The sequence below is a fragment of the Sycon ciliatum genome, chromosome 11 (genome assembly GCF_964019385.1).
Source record: "Sycon ciliatum chromosome 11, ocSycCili1.1, whole genome shotgun sequence".
NCBI classification, from domain to species: domain Eukaryota; kingdom Metazoa; phylum Porifera; class Calcarea; order Leucosolenida; family Sycettidae; genus Sycon; species Sycon ciliatum.
In genome coordinates, this window is record NC_088653.1 from 5,535,423 (window position 1) to 5,551,919 (window position 16,497).

General features: G+C 47.4%; 1 protein-coding gene across 1 annotated transcript in view; it reads left to right on the forward strand.

The window, feature by feature from the left end:
- The window catches only part of LOC135827299 (mucin-19-like), a 43,784-nt gene extending 35,973 nt beyond the window's left edge, over positions 1-7,811 (forward strand). Inside the window, exons 17-18 of the mRNA XM_065339827.1 lie at positions 1,921-2,062; positions 4,105-7,811. Of these exons, the coding sequence (XP_065195899.1) occupies positions 1,921-2,062; positions 4,105-7,141 (3,179 nt within the window). The 3' untranslated portion in view covers positions 7,142-7,811. The remainder of the gene's footprint in view (positions 1-1,920; positions 2,063-4,104) is intronic.
- Positions 7,812-16,497: the final 8,686 nt, after the last annotated feature.

The window sequence follows — 16,497 nt, forward strand, 5'->3', positions numbered from 1 at the left end:
TGAGTGAAGTACAATGAAACAATGCCATCAGGTGTGCAAGAATGGACTCGGATGGAGATCCAAGGATAAATTTGAATATAGAAAAGAAAAATGACCACATGATGTCAGTGGTGTTAGTGGACGTTTTAACGTAACTTGTAGTTCCTTGGTCCTTTCTTTTTTTCTGAAAAAAATGCCATTATAACGTATTTTACACATTATAGGCCGCTCTGGAGTACCGTCTTGTCCGGGACTGTAGCCACGCCGGGGTTTCTTGGCAACTTACCGTATTCACGCGCATATAAGCGCACGGGCCTATCTTCTGCATGGGCTTGTAATTGAACAGAATTCACATTTCCGGTACCACCAGTATCACTGTGCCACTTTACTTTCACCAGGAAGACAGATCAGAAGAAGACACCAGTGTTTGGGGGCAAAGAAAGCGCATGGACGGCATTACAGTAGAAATTGTCATGCCGACGCGTGCGAAATGCAAAATGCGCTTTGTAGGTTTTCAGCAACCGGCGCACCCCTGTAGAAAGCCACGTTTGTCGTTTTCGCGCTCCTTCTGCTGTGTACAACTTTGCTTTTGTACCGGGTCATCGTACATAGCATCAGCATCAGCATTGTTTTTGAATTTTCCCGGTCTTTTCCAGCGCATGGCACACGCTTTGGTACGACAACGTCACGTGCTGGTCGCGTGAAAACGTCATCTATGCAGACCAAAAAGTGTAGTGTGGTTGCGTACCGACTTGTACTGAGATATGCATGAAAATTTGTACTGTGATTTTTACGTAGTGTGGTTGCGGCCTAAGTCACATTTACATAAAAGTTTCTAAGGCAACAACAAGAATCTGGCGGGAAGCCTAAAAAGCTGCCAAATCCTTTCGGGCAGGGTGCGAACCCTTGTACAAGGCAACTTTCCTGCATTTATCGTACTTTCACCAACCATCGTACAAATGTACAAACTTTGTACGACTGCCGGCTGCTTTCACACATCCCAGGCCCCTTGTGCAATTGTGTACGGTCAAAGTTTGCCTGTATATTGCATGTAAAATGTGTATGAATGCAGGCGTGGAAAAATGTTGCCTTTTAGGTTTTATGTGATTTTTGTACTGGATGTTCTATGTACGTAGTCTGCAAAGGGCCCTAAGTGCGTGAACACGGTAACTTAATGGGTGTTGGCATACCGTAATGTCGTGTATTAAACCCAGACTTCTTCCTGTAGAAGCCGATGTCGGGAGTTTGGATTCTATTCACATCAGCCGACGTCGATGGTTAGGATTCTATTCACGTCAGGCCTGTACTCAAACCAGGGGTTCCCCTTTTCACCGTGTATCAGGGGCGTAAGAGGGGTTTTGGAAGTGATACGACCAAAGGTCGGCACGGCCAAAGGCCGTTTTGGAGGGGGGTCCGGGGACCTCCCGCGGGAAAATTTTGTAAAAAAGACACAAAATCCTGCGTTCTGGGAACTTCTGGCACACTTCTGGCACAGTTTATAAGTCATAGAATTATTTCACGGGCAGAAGAGACGTGCATGGACATGCACAGATGCATGGCAGATCTACGAGTACGAGTCTAGAAAAAGGTCAAAGTCTGATGCGCATATGCATCGATGGATCCTGATTTTTTTATTACGGTTTTGCACGTTCCGGACGGACCACACTTTTCGAAAAGTGGTACGGCCATGGTCGTACCAGTCGTAGCGGGTGCTACGCCCCTGGTGTATAGACTATTTTGGTGTGTGTGCGTGTGCATAGAGTGGTTTCTATGGGTCACATGACGTCGGTGGCCATGTTGGTTCCACTGTCCACATGCCATGATCACTTTCTGCATAACTTTATTCACATGATAAACTGATGTGGCCGCCACTGGCTGCCCGGCAATTGCTCTACGTTTAATCTTCTGCATGCACGTTTGCTGTGTGATTATCTGTGACAGACCCGACCGGTGCCAGCCCCAGCAAAGGACACAGCAATTACCTGTGGCTGATAGCGGTGTTTGTCGGCTGTCTTCTGTTTGCACTCGCCATTGCCATTATTCTGGTGTTCCGCCGCAACCGTTCCGTACTGTTTCCTCAGCCGTAAGTATGCTTGCCCTTAATCTTCTACTGTACTGTCGGTCGCCGAAGAATTTTTTTAATTTTTTAAAACTATTTCTACATGTTTTCGTGAGATCCTAGTGCCCCGTGGCACAACCCTCGTCACAGACACAAGCTCTTAATTTCTCTTGTGGGTTAGGTGTTCTTTATTGATCTTTACCTGTCCTCGGGAGTTGTGTGATTATAGGAAAAATAGTGTGCAAAGTGAGTCGGACATGTATGGAAAAGTGTTGTATCGTGCTCTTTACAGTGGGTGCCCAATCGGGCAAAGCACAAACGAAAAGGGAAAAGGGCGCCGCGAGTCAGTGCTGTCATGTCGCAACACTACAACATATTCACATAAGGAGGTACTTTATTGCCATAACATCAGTACTTTATTGCCATGAAATCAGTATTTTTTGGCCATGAAATCAGTGCTGTATTTCCATGAAATCAATACTTTACTGCCAGGAAAAAGTCAGTACTTTACTGCAACAACATCAGTACTTTATTGCCATGGCATCAGTACTTTATTGCGGCGAAATGAGTACCTTTTCGCCATAACATAAGTACTTTACTGCCATGAAGTCGGCAATTGTCAGGGATTACTAGTAGGTTTGCATCACATGGCGGGTTTAGAATGCTTGGAATTGCAGCGAGCTAAACAGGGGTGCGGGTGAGCGTGGCTCGTGAATTATCCAAAAAGAATATGCAAGGGCGTCGGACATGGTACGGTCACTACGGTATTGACCGTACCACTTTTTGGCCCAGGTACCCCATACATCAATAAAGTGAATTTTACTTCCAATGGCTGACCGTACCACACTGAAGTACCTTCCGACACCCCTGATATGTGATGGAGCACACTGACACTGCTCCGAGTTTCACGAACTGAATCGATCATCAGGCGAAAATCGATACTTACCCTGTCCTGAGAGTGCTGCTAGCTACAGTAAAGTCTTGTATAAAAGCCGCACTTGAATAGAAGCCGCCCTCGAATAGAAGCCGCAGTTTTGGGTCCATCAAATCACGCATAAGCCTGGCTTTAGTGTTGACATACATAGAAATACCTGTCTAGTATAGAAGCCTGCAAGATTTCACCAAGAAAGTCATAGAAGCCGCGGCTTTTGTACAAGACTTTACGGCCATGAATGTGGCACGCCCAGTGTAGCAATTACAGTAAGACATCACATATGAGGCCCCGACAGAACTTACTATAACGAATACATCTCACCATGTGTGGATATGGCTGAAGACTGCAAGATCGTTATCGTATGTTCTCGTCAACCAATGGATTTTGGACATTCGTTGAATTTGCGACTTATTATAATAACATGTCTTACTGTATCATGCAATGTGTAGCGCAATATGGAGTGCGTGAGAACATGCTAGTTATCTGTGCATTGCTACATGATATTTTCGTACGATAATGTGACATTATACGTGATACAGTTGATCGTTCCAACCAGGAAGACGAGCTTCCTGCCGAACGTGACAAGTGACTGACTCACGACTGCCACTCACAGCACACAATGAGTATATCACACCTTGCACTCGGCAAACCTGCAAGGAAGCACCACTTCCCGCTCAATATACAGTTGTTTCCCGGAATTCACCTCTCATCCCTTGAGCTTGAGTAGGCTGAGGAAGATTGTGCCTGAAAAGTACCACTAACATACTGCTCTCCAGGCCTAACAATCAACCGTGTATTGAGCAGGGAGTGGTGCGTCCTTACAGGTATGCCGAGTGGCAAGTGTGGTGTGCTCGTTGTGTGCAGCGAATGGCAGTTGTGAGTCAGTCACATATCACGCTCGGCAGGAAGCGCTTGTTCCTCGTTGGAACAATCAACCTCATCACTAATACCGCCGGAGTCGCAACTTCTACGTTACTACATTCTATTTGACTGAATATTAAATTTTGTTGCTATTGTTGTTGCTGCTGCCACTGCTGCTGCTGCGGTTGCTGTTGCCGTTGCCATTGTGGTTGTTGCTGCGGTTGTCTTGCCATCATGCGTGGTGGCGGTGGTGTTCTTTCTGTTTGCACAGGCTGCGTAACGTCAAGCCACCGCAAACCCTGCGCAGTCAGACGGTGACCGATGACTCGTCGCTCCTATACAGCGGACGAGAAAGCCACCGGGGTTCGTTCATCGAGGGGAACCTCAGCAATCCCAACAGTGGCGAAGTCGGTGCCTGGATTCAGTCATTAGCTCAGGACAACAAGGCATACGCGGTGGCATACAAGAAGAATCGCATGCACAGCATCGACTCGTCGCATCCGTTCTATGAGGCCGGGGACTGCGGCGGTGTCTGCTTCTTCCCGTCCTCGGCTGCTCGCTCTGGCAGCTCGTCCACCCTGAACACTCTGCAGACAGGAGACGATGTGTACGCAGTGGCGGCGAACACCGACCCAGCCATAGGTTATCTGAATCCACTACGTCTGTCCACGGTGGCGGGCAGCACCAGCACAGACAAATCCGCCAGCACCAGCAGCAGTAGCGACAACACCGGTGGTGACGCTGGGAACTGCGACGCTATCTACTCCACCACCACCGCCAGCGAGGCATTCCCCAGGAAGCACAGCAGCTGCAGCAGCAGCAGGCGGGCAAGAACTGCCACTGCCAATGCCAACGTGTACGGAACTGTACGCACGGATGTGAACACGAACACGCACCAAGAGCGCGTGTTCGCTCTAGGTGGTGCGGCCAGCGCGATGCTCGACTTTGACCTAGTCACCAACAATGAGCACTTTGCAGATCGCGGCGGTCGCACGACAAACGGCGCAAACGGCCGAGAAGGTAAATATTCCCACTACGCTCAGGGTGCATCCGCTCATCCGAACCTGCTCCAATCCACCGCCTATGCCAACAGCCCTCAAGCCGCCGGACATGCCAGCGGGTCATCGTCGGAGGAAGCTGCGCGCCAGTCTGAAGACTTAATGGAAGACGATCAGGACTTGCAGCAAGACGAGTATGCCAGCAGGATGGCTTGGCAGAATCTTGGAGTGGACTGCGTGGACAAGGACAATAACGGGCCCGCGACATTCGCAGGCCAAAACGACGTCAATGCACGGTGCAATCGCAGTCTGACTGCCGACGAAGACTCTCTTACCGCCATCAATGCAGTGTCGGGTGGCAGTCAACGCACCTCCACTCTGAGTGGCCTGGCAAAGAAGCTGTGGCCGCGCCAATCGTCCCGTTCACCCAGCCCCGGCCGGAAGGCAAACGAGCAGAACAACGATACGATTGACAGCGCGGTGGACGGAAGTGCCTGGGACCTAGGGGATGACGACACGGCAGCGACTAGGGAGGCCAGGGCGAGAGCCGAAACCAGCACTGATGACGGCGTACAAGGGCTGTGCGCGATTCTGGGCTCGTCACACACCAATGTTGCCGACCAGCACAGCAAACTGAGAGTGTGGACTGCATCGCCTGACGATGAACACTATCGAGCCATTCCGAGGGGCAACGTTGGCTGGCAAGATTCCAACGAGTCTGGCGGCCAGGACAGTACACCATCCAATCCCAATAATCTCACTGGTTTGGCTCTAGGAGAAAGCGTGCTCACGCAAGACATGGCCAGTGGACAGGGACTCCACGACTCTGTTTCGTTCGACCCTTCGCCGTTCGCCTCGCCCAAGGCTGGAGACCGGCTTCTGTCAGAGTCCGAAGATAGCTCCTACCTCACACTGGACAGCGCTAGCAAGAAGACGAGTAACTACTCTCATCTCCCAAACAAGGGAAGCACGTCAGCTGCGGCGACGGTTGCTAGTGCCAGCTCACATGCCACACACCAGGCTGATATGGTGAGCGGGTATTCTAAACTGCCGGCAGCACAACGCCCTGCACCACGCATTCGCAAGCCAGCAGGTCAATCTGCTGCCGTGGTGTCAAGCCCGAGCACACGCAGGGAGTGTCTCGTGGATGTGAACCAACCTCTGTCTTCCTCTGAGTATTGCAAGCCATGTGGTAAACCCAACAGCCAGGATATGCCACAATCTTCAACGCAGGTACTCAATCAGGAGCTTGCCAATGCAGACGGACACACGTCAATGCAGCAGAGTGCGAACACATATGCTGGAACCGCTGATTCCATGGCTAAGGAACCTCACCAGTCAGACATCAGCGCTGTGGACATGGTCAGCGGCTTTGACGATGAGGATTTGTATATGGATGGTGAATTGACCCTGGGTGACGGTGGAACACGCAGAGCAGTGAGCAGATCCAGCAGAGAATGCAACAAGACAGCGAGAGCACAGCAGAGCACAAGCACCTACGTCGGATCTGCTGACGGAATGCCTAAACGTGGACCCCAGTCAGAAATCAGCGTAGTGGATATAGTCAGTAGCTTTGCTAATGAGGATGAAGATCTATACATGGACAGCGAATTGACTTTGAACGATAGCGGAATACGCCAAACAGTGAGAAAATCCAGCAGAGAATGCAACAAGACAGCGAGAGCACAGCAGCAACCAGCCACGTCAAACACTCACCTGCAGTCTGGCCATACCCCAAACACTGAGCAATCGATTGGCGAGAACGCCGAGGAATCCGATTACAACTACGTCGGCTTCGAGCAGCTGTCTGGAGGGTGGCACAATGCATCAACGGCTGCTCTTCGTAAGAATAGCAAATCGGAAGTGAACCGTGGCCGAACCCAGACCGTCACCAAGTCTTCTTCCGCAAACCTGCTACAAGGATCAACCATTGGTGATTCTACACGGCATGTCGCATCGTATAAGCTCTCTTCTCAGCCGACACATGTGGAAGGCTGCAGCAGCACCGACCAATGCGTTGAAGACGATGAGGGGATATACAGCGTGGCAGATACGCACCTGCCGTCCCAAGCTCTATCGACCAGAGGCAAAGAAGCTCGGAGAGCGTCGAATCAGGAAAACCAGCAGCTTTCAGCCTCGCAGGCAGCACCGACCATGGCTGGGAGTGATGCCTCCAATGCTGATGATTACATCTATGTCGGATTCGGTAGCATTGCCGCACCGGCTGAGAAACTCTCCAGGGCTGCGCTTTGCCAAACGAGTGAGGTGGAGTCGCAGCGCCGCCGTGCAGAGTCCCGAGTCAAGAACTAACTTCAAGTCGGAATACTAATGGTGCCACTCTCTCCCTCTCTCTGTCTCTCTCTTTCTCTCTCTCTCTCTCTCTCTCTCTCTCTGTCTCTCTCTCTGTCTCTCTCTCTGTCTCTCTCTCTCTCTTTCTCTCTCTCTCTCTCTCTCTGTCTCTCTCTCTCTCTCTCTCTCTCTCCGAACCCCTTGCTGGATTCTAATTACTATTCCGGTCGAAAATCAAAATAATTATTCATCTTCTCTAAGTCTAGATCTAAACTAATTTCGCGATCCACCTTCCCATGCTACGGCGCAAGTCCAAACAATCAAATCACCAAGTCATAAGATACTTCCTTTTGTCCGTTGAATGTTTTCTTCCCTTATCTAAACGGCCGTAGTTTGAATAATTTCCACCTGGTATTGTCTTTTAAATTTATAGTCTACATATCTACATATTACTGCGGACTCTAGAGGCTTCAGTAATAGACTGGTACCGATTCCAAATCCCAATGTCTTAATAATCCCCATAATATCATTCGGCTCACCAAGTTACAAGCTTTGACCGCCGATCTCAACGTCCTTATCACTTGTAAAATACCTGTCGCTGCAAAAGTTTTTTTTTTTGGTTTTTAGCTTTTGATTTTTTCACTTTCTTTTTGCTGTCTCACCCATGGAAATATCTTCCCTGTGGGTCTGACGTATTGACTTCGAAAGAAGTGAATAAAGGAGACACAATAATAAGATTGTAGTTCAGTTATACATCTTCAACACATAATAGTTACTGTACAGTGTGTCCTTTTGTTGCGATATTATTTTAATTTGCCACTTTTGTCTCCTTTTCTGCACAGATACTACTTGCAATGTTCCGGCTATTAACAATGCTTATGTAAATACGAGTGCATCCTCTATTACCTATTCTCAAGCTGTCCGTTACACATGCAAACCAGGTTCTCACATTGTGGGGAATCCTTCAGTCACCTGCGCTACTGCTCACAAAAAAACTTGCCAGTTTGTGTAGGTAAGTGGTGTGATGAGTATGAAATATCATCCGAATAATTTGATTGCAAAGCCCGATATACAGTCAACTTTGCTAATAACGACTGCGGATATAATGACAATTCTCGCATATTATAAACGACAGAATTTCCTGGCCCAGAGCAAAGTCCCATCCCACTGTAATACATATAATGAGACTTCAGGTATAACGACACTACGCGAATAAGGACACCTTTTTGACGCCCCACCGAGTGTCGTTATAAGCAAAGTTGACTGTATTCATTGTTAAAGTGGTTCTATTCTGATTGGATTTTACCTTTTTGCCTGATGGCGCCCTTCCACTGCGTTTCCAAATGTTTAGCAATCCTGTCGATCTCCCGCGAAGTTTGCCGTCTTACCGTATGAGTTGCCTGGAAAAAATCACGTAGGTACGTCTGGTTAACAACAAACAAGTTCTTCCTGGATATGGAATAACAAGGGACATGTCGAAAGCAATCATTTGTGCATGCATGTCTATAAAATCAACCACGTATTCCTGACTCCATGAAATTTTCTTTCTATTGATAGATTGATTGATTTTATTTGGATTCGCGAGACCAAACGAGCAGGAGTGCTCAATAACAGGTTCTATTCTTTGACTCCATGAAATTATTGTCTTTCTATTTCTGACTCCATGAAATTGTCTTTATATAATTTTTTCCTTTTCTTCTTTTGGTCCTTTCTGTCTTATATTATTATCATTTTCTTGTTTTGCCTTGCATATCATCCCTTCATCATTCTGTGAGAACCTGTCCTATGGGCAGGTGAGAAGGCATCTCTGCCTGTTCATTTGGTGAAGTAAAATAAACAACAACAACAACAAGCCGCCAGAATATGTCTCCACCTTCCCCTTTACACACACTTAGAACACTCCCACCTTTTGCATTGCATCAAGTGGCCAACATTATTTTCACGCTTTAAAGTTAAACATATACTCTTCGCGCATTCTCTGCGCCATAATTATGCCCCACCACATATACTCTCGCTGCATACTGCTAGCAATGTGAGTTCCTTCGGGAACAGACACGATAATTTACTTAACTTTACTGAAACACAGCTCTACTAGTAATCAGGGGAAGAGGACAACTGAAGTGATACTGGACAACAACACAAAGGGGAGTCGCATGTTTGGTTTTGGAATGGTTTTCTGTGAGCTTGGGGGCCAGGATGACACCTTCCAGGCTGGAAGTTGAGCTGAGATCTCTGACATGCATGGGATGTGCGCTGTTCTGCAGCATGTCTACGAGAGGTCACCGAGTAGCATGAAATCAGTATGCAATGTGTCCTGAACATTATCAAGGCAATGCTTTAGGTGTTCCCAATAGCTAGCTAGTGATGATGGTGGTCTGTATATACAGCCGATATGGGCCTTGTGATGTGGACGGCAGGTGTTGGTGTACACACTGATGAATACAAATTCTAAGTGCTGAGGATTGTTGAAAGGAGTTGAGCAGGAGGAAAGGGTCTCTCTTACATAGACACCTACACCGCCATGACTTCTATGTCCAGTGCGGTCGAGATGATGTAAGGTAAAGTCAGGAATAGGTACATCTGTGCCGGAGACTGGAGTGTTTCAGAAACAGCTAGTATATCAAATTGCTTATCCTAGAGAATTTCATATACCTCATTCACTTTGTTACCTAAACTGCATATATTTGTGTGAGCAATACTCAAGTTAGAATTGAAGTCGGCAGGAAAGCCACGAATACTTAATCTGCGGACAGAACTGTTTCGTCCTTTGTGGAATCATCTGTGCAGCACAGAGGAAATGGCGCCGAACCTGATAGTAATGAAAAATAAATTTTCCAAAGTCAGATTTAAACCAGGCCCGAACGTCTCTTGCCAGAGTGCTCAAACTGACAACTGACAGTGAGCTCTGCATAACGCATATAGCAAGGGCACTACCCCATGTGAGCAATATGTAAATTTCGGGGGTGATTATCACATGTGTGGGATTGTGTTGGAGGATCAAGGAAAGACACCAGAGTCTTACCCTGAGGGTTATAGATCGGGCGGTGGGCGGAACCACACAGGCAATATCTGCCTTCTCACTGGCCATGCTACCACTGTTCTTGGAAAATATTTTTAAAGGTACTGACATGAAAAAGAGGAGGGAAACAAAACCATGTGAAAAAGGCACGGAGAAGACGGATGCGAATCAAACGAGGGACGTTTTCTGATGATGTTTTTCTCCTTGCAACCAGGCAGGCACAGTGGGTTGGTCAAAGACCATGATTGAGATACGAGAGGTACCTGGTTCAAGTCCTGCCTGGGAGCGGTTTTTTCAGCCGTGCTGCTACCCTCAGTCAACTGGGAACTTGTGGCCAGGCACAAGGGGTACATGGATGCAGCTAATGGGGTCGCTTTCGGCACTTGTGCCAGTGGTTGTGAGACTTACCCACTCACCCCCACCGTTAGGCGCTGCATCTGCCGCTAGGGTTTATCGGGTGTTAGCGGCCGTCGTGAGTTCCCTTCGGGAACGGATACGATAATTTACTTTACTTTTCTCCTTGCTGTCTTTTTTGCTTTGACGATTTGCTTTATTTCATTTGCTCATTCTTCAGAATTCACTGGCTACCGCTACTGTGCTGCAACACAAACTACTCTCATGCGCACTCGGATCGGAGAGTATTTTAACTACACGACAGGTCTGGATCTGTGTGCTAGGATGAATGGAACTCTTCTCAGCAAGAGAGCTTTCCAGCATCATTGCACCTACGATCTGCTCAACTCATCGATGACGGCTTGGCTCAATAAAAAGGAGACTGCTAAGACAGTGTTTGTGACGACGGGAAGCTCCCGCTTCCTGAATTTCAACGCATTTGTCGTATGTGAAATACGTAAGTGAACGTATCACACACTCCGCTGTGTTGTTCATAAACAACTATCACTTTAATAATACTTTAACAGGTCGCATATTTACTAGTTGAGGGATTGGAGAAAGGAAAAGTCTAAAGAAACAAAATGACTGTCCCCGCCAGGAGTCGAACCAGAGATTTTCGCTTGAGGCCAGAGATTCTCTAACCACTGAGCTATAGTGTAGGTCACATATTGCTCAGAGAAACAAATTATATGGGTGGTTATGCATCTGGGTTATGCATATCAGATATCACTTTATCCTCACTTTACTATGCATTTCAGTTTTACAAGAAGAGAAGCAGATAATTTTTGTCATCAAACACCACACCACAACTACACTCTTCGGCCAAGCTCAGGACGTTGTCACAGAACGAAGGATTGATTGAGTTGTGGGGGGGGGGAGGGGGAGAAGGAGGGAGGGGGGGGGGGGCAGAGTGGAGTTTTGAAGTAGTGATTGGTCTGTGCACGGCCGAATGTTGCTGCTCAACCACCTATAAAGTAGAAGGTGGAAAATATGAAAGACGAAATATGTCAGGCGAAATTACTGGTCAGTAGGCGACACGCATTTTTCACAAAAAAATGCATTTCACCTGCTGGGAGAGTATGCGTGTACTCAAATCTCATCCTGAGCCCGTATTTTTTCTTCTTTTTTCAGCTCCAGTATAGCTGTATTTTTCATTGGAAAGCCGTCCTCGATTGTTGTGTTCGTTGTTCAAATGAAGTGGACATTCAATCATGAAAACAGAGGACATAGGAGCCTGATTGGAGTTTCTCGTGGCATAGGATGGCCACACAGAGACATTTTGGGATTTTCTGAATATAAAATACCGTACGCACGATGCTGAGATCAATTTGTGCGATATCAAATTGTTTGTGATCTACCACATCGAGCAGAACGGGATCCAAACACAAGCTTACCAACGGTTAGGCTGCCGACCTGACTGGAAAATGATCCCTGGCTTCACCGGACGCCAGAAGTCGGACACCATGTCCTTTGCCGCGACGTCCATCTCCAAAAAGAACTCCATCTTCATCGTGAAAAGGCTCAAAATACTCAATATTCAACCGAGATTCGCGGTCTCACCCTTTCTCAGATCGAATCATTTTTTGTTGTAGCAGTTGCAGGGCAGATCCCGGCCACTACTTCAACAGGGGGTGGCTCCAAAGCATGCCTGGAACAAGCCATATCGAGGTTGCAACGCACCCCTCTCAGCAAGATATTCGAAATTTCAATGGTGGAAGATATACGGGCCATCCAAAGCAAAAACAGACCTAAGGGGTCAAATTTTGAAAAATTGTTTTTTGATTGGAATTTGTTTATATGGACATAGTGAACATCTGTACAAAGTTTCAGACTGATACGACACATAAATCATGCTTAAAATCACTATATAATGTCTTGGGGTCCATATTCTACTATCGCAAACAGTATTTTCATCTTTCACTGTCGTTTGTTCTACATACACGATGTTTTCTAAGCCCAAGTTGCTTCTTTGCCTTGGCTAAGATAGGGCAGTACTTCCTTGTTGAGGTAGGAGCAGCGCTGTTGTCACGATCCACTGGGCGCAAGGATGGCAGGGCGACCAACTGGAACGCCAGCATTGGCTTTCAATAAATTTTTTCTTAAATTCAGGACCATCGCAGATCTCGCGCACCCACACTGTTGCCACATTGCACATACATCTGTTTGCGGCTTTATAAACTCCACATCAGAGCACTGATTGACGCAAGTCCTTCTGAAAACGTCATAGGACACTGCATCATTTTCCTCGCGCGCTGCAGAACACTTGTACACAAGGAGCTTGGACAGTGATGCTGGCAGGTATGTTGGGGCTACTCCTGCTCTGCCCCGTGGTGCAGCTGGCTGTGGCATCCCATGGACGGATGCATACTTCCTAATGAAGGTCACACCATGCTCAGCAACATCCACAGGAGTCACATTCACAGGCGATTTGCCAGCCAAGCCATGCAAGGGTGGTTCTGCTTTTGCATCTTCCCCAATGCCCTGTAGTGACTTCAGCATGTAAGGACTGAAACCAAACACATCGAGTGCCACAAACTGATAAACCTGAGATCCCAGCAGTGAACAGTGGTGTCGCAAGGAGCCAGGTTCAGAGCGAAGCAGAGTTGTCAGTACGCCCACGATGAAAACTTGTTTGCTTTCCTTTTCAGCTGCTTCGCGCTGAACTTGTGTAGCTGCTTCGCACTGAACATAAGCTCTTCCAGCAGCTTGGGCGACAGCGATTCGTAGTGGTTCTTGCCCTTACAGCTGCAGCCGGATGATTTCAGGTCTCGAATATCTGCAGCGATTAGGGCACGCTCTTGATCTGCTGATCCCTGCCCTGTCGCGCCGGCGCCGTCATCGCTGTCGGAAGCAGCGGAAAGTTTGCTGTGTACAGACTCACTGGAATCGCCGCTGAGGGCTTCTCCGTAGTCGACGCGTTTTTTTCTGAATCTCGATGCTGCTATCACTGTCAGATGAGCCATCTGAGTGCTCCTCCGCGGAAACTGCCTGCTGTACTTGACCCTCAGCGGACCTCGACTCGCCCGACTCGGAAATTTGATAGTAGCTCGCGTCAAGCGGTTCAAGTGCATTTCGCTCTTCCGCAGCCAGCCCAATGGGCTCCAAACTGTGACGACGACTCATTCTGCATGTGCACTACACTCAATCCAACTATCTTGTTATCTTTCATCTTCAAAGGCTAGTCGCCCATTCGCTTTCTAAAATTTCTTGTCGACGACAAGGATGTAGTCGAAAGAAAAACAATCCAATTCCAAGCCGCGCACGCTTTTCCAGAAAGTTACGTCACCTTTGAAACGTCATCACTTGATAATTGATATCAAGGTCCTTAGGTCGTTTTCTGCTTTGGACGGCCCAATTATTATTACTATGAAGAGAATTTCAAAAAGTATGTTTCGCGGAGCGATCGCTCAACCTACGTCATTCAAACTTTGCAGGATGGTTCAGACGTACATGCTAGGCATGGAACCACAGGGGATGATGCCATAGCTGACACACAGAGTCACACACACAGCAGATTCGTGTGCCCAGATACTAAATTAGTGGACGTCGTCATCTTCTTCCCGCTGATCTCAAATGTGCTATGACGTGCTATTTCGCCTGACATAGAGATTACCATTGTCCACCCAAAAATCTCTGAAGTCTATGCTATCAATATAGTTACGAACCATACCATTCGACAGTTCAATACTGCATTTATCTGATAAGTCAGTGATGATGAACTTATCCATCGAATAAACCTTCAAAAGAGAATTCCTGACTGGCCACTCAAATCGCACTCTGGAGCAGATGTGCTGCCTTTAGCAGTTGTCAGCGATGACGGTAGCTTTTTTTTTAAAGACAACACAAACCTACAAATCATGTTGAAAGACAAAAAGTACATTGGACTGGGTAGGCGCTATCCAAAATGACAGTTAATAGCTGTGCTGGTGAAATACCTGGACTCTGCCGACCATGGGTCTCGGCGTCACAGTGCCATGTATGCATCAAAATTAATCATTAGTTTATAATGAGCCAACATGAGAAAGTGACTAAAGCCAAAAAAATGAAATGAAAAATAAGACAAAAAAGCTAGAAGGGAATAATAATAGTGGAAAAAAGGGGGAGATTGAGAGATGTGTGGGTAGCTCTCGAGTGATACGGCAGGGTAGAGTGGCTGGCAACTTCGTCGCAGGTGTGTGCAGCAGTGGCTTTCAGAGGTGGTCTGTAGCCCACAGCCAGTCAGTGTGTAGCAAGTGCTTCCATGCAGCTGCCTTGAAGCGGTGCAGCCGTTGCAGGGACATTGGTGTCTGGAATAGGGAGGGTGGCAGTTGATTCCAAAAACTGCTGTGGGTAAACGGGAAGGACCGCCTGATGTACTCCAGTGCAGCTGGTGGTAGGGAATTGAGGAGCTGGTGAGGATGGGTCACCGCATGCGTGTGTCGCCTGAGTCTCATATATCAGTGGCATAATGCCCCAGTGACTTTGTCTCCAAACAGGAGCTAATAATCGTCGTTTTTGATGTCTAACAAAATTATTACGGATGGCAATCTGATAGGATGGGAAGAAGAGCCAGGGAAGAATTTAAAGGAGAAGAAAGGACCAAGAACTACAAGTTACGCTATACTGTCTACTAGCAGCACAAGTTACTGGACAATCAGTTCATGCAATACCATTGCATCCCATAAACCAATCACCTGACTGTCCACTTACTGTACAGAATAGCTTGACTTCTAGTTCCTTGGTCCTTTCTCTTTCCTTTGGGTACCCTTCCTTTTTCCCTACCCTTTCAGTGGAATCATCTCCCCTCTCTTGTCACTTTTTGTGGAAACAGTGGCCTGTGGCCATTCCCTGTCAGCATGCATGTGATTTGGAGTTCTGGATATTTCAAAGTAACAGGGGGGGGGGGGGGGGGGGGGGGGCAATGCCCGGTCCCGGGCTGTATGTAATCCGGCGTTCTGGACATTTCAAAGTTACGGCGGGAAATACCCGGTCCGGGACTGCATCTAATTCAGAGTTATGGACATTTCAAAGCTTGGGGGGGGGTGGGAAGGGGGGGGGGGGAGAATGCCCAGGTCCAGGACTACATGTAATTTGGAGTTCTGGACATTTCAAAAGTTTCGGGGGGGGGGGTGCCCGATCCGGGACTGCATGAGGGGGGGGGGGGGGAGAATGCCTAGGTCCAGGACTGCATGTGATTTGGAGTTCTGGACATTTCAAAATTATGGGGGTAATACCCGGTCCCGGAATGCCCCGGTCCCGGAATGCCCGGATAAACGATGTAAGAGTGTATTAGGTTGTTGGACGTCTGCAGGTGATGGTCAGGTCAATATTTCTAATGAATTAGTCCAAATAGTTTGTTAGGTTAGGAATTGTTGAACTTGACTTTGAATCTTGTGCCAAAAATACATTTGGTCTGCTTGAATTCTTGCAGCTTGTGTCCGTACTCCTGGAGAAAATATCACGCATATATCACTTGGTGGCTCAGTGACTTGCGAGCATGGGTTTGCGCACCCTGGGAATGGACCAGTGTGTGCAAATACACGGCGTGTTACTCCCTGCGAATGTAAGTTGCAATTTGTTTTATTGTTTAAGGATCCCCCAAAGGCGTTAGCGTATCGAGGGGGTTTACAGATTTGCCATAATAACAAAGCTGTAAAAGAAGTGATGAGCAATAGGTAAGTAAATGTTGTGAACCCTCTGGTTCTCTAAAGTGTCAGGAACGAACGACCTCACACGGCACGAGGACAACTATTTATTCTCAACAGTATATTTCACTTCCATCGACTAATAACAATGAACAATGAATGACTGAATGAACAACTGAATAACTAACACTAAACCCACCAGGTAGTTATAGCGTGAAAATGACAGCGTATATGAGAAAAGCATACACATACAACATACAACTACAGCGCACACAGCAAACCACACATATCGCATGTAGCGTATACTACGTCGTATTCATCAGCGGTACGGCGGAGTCGGG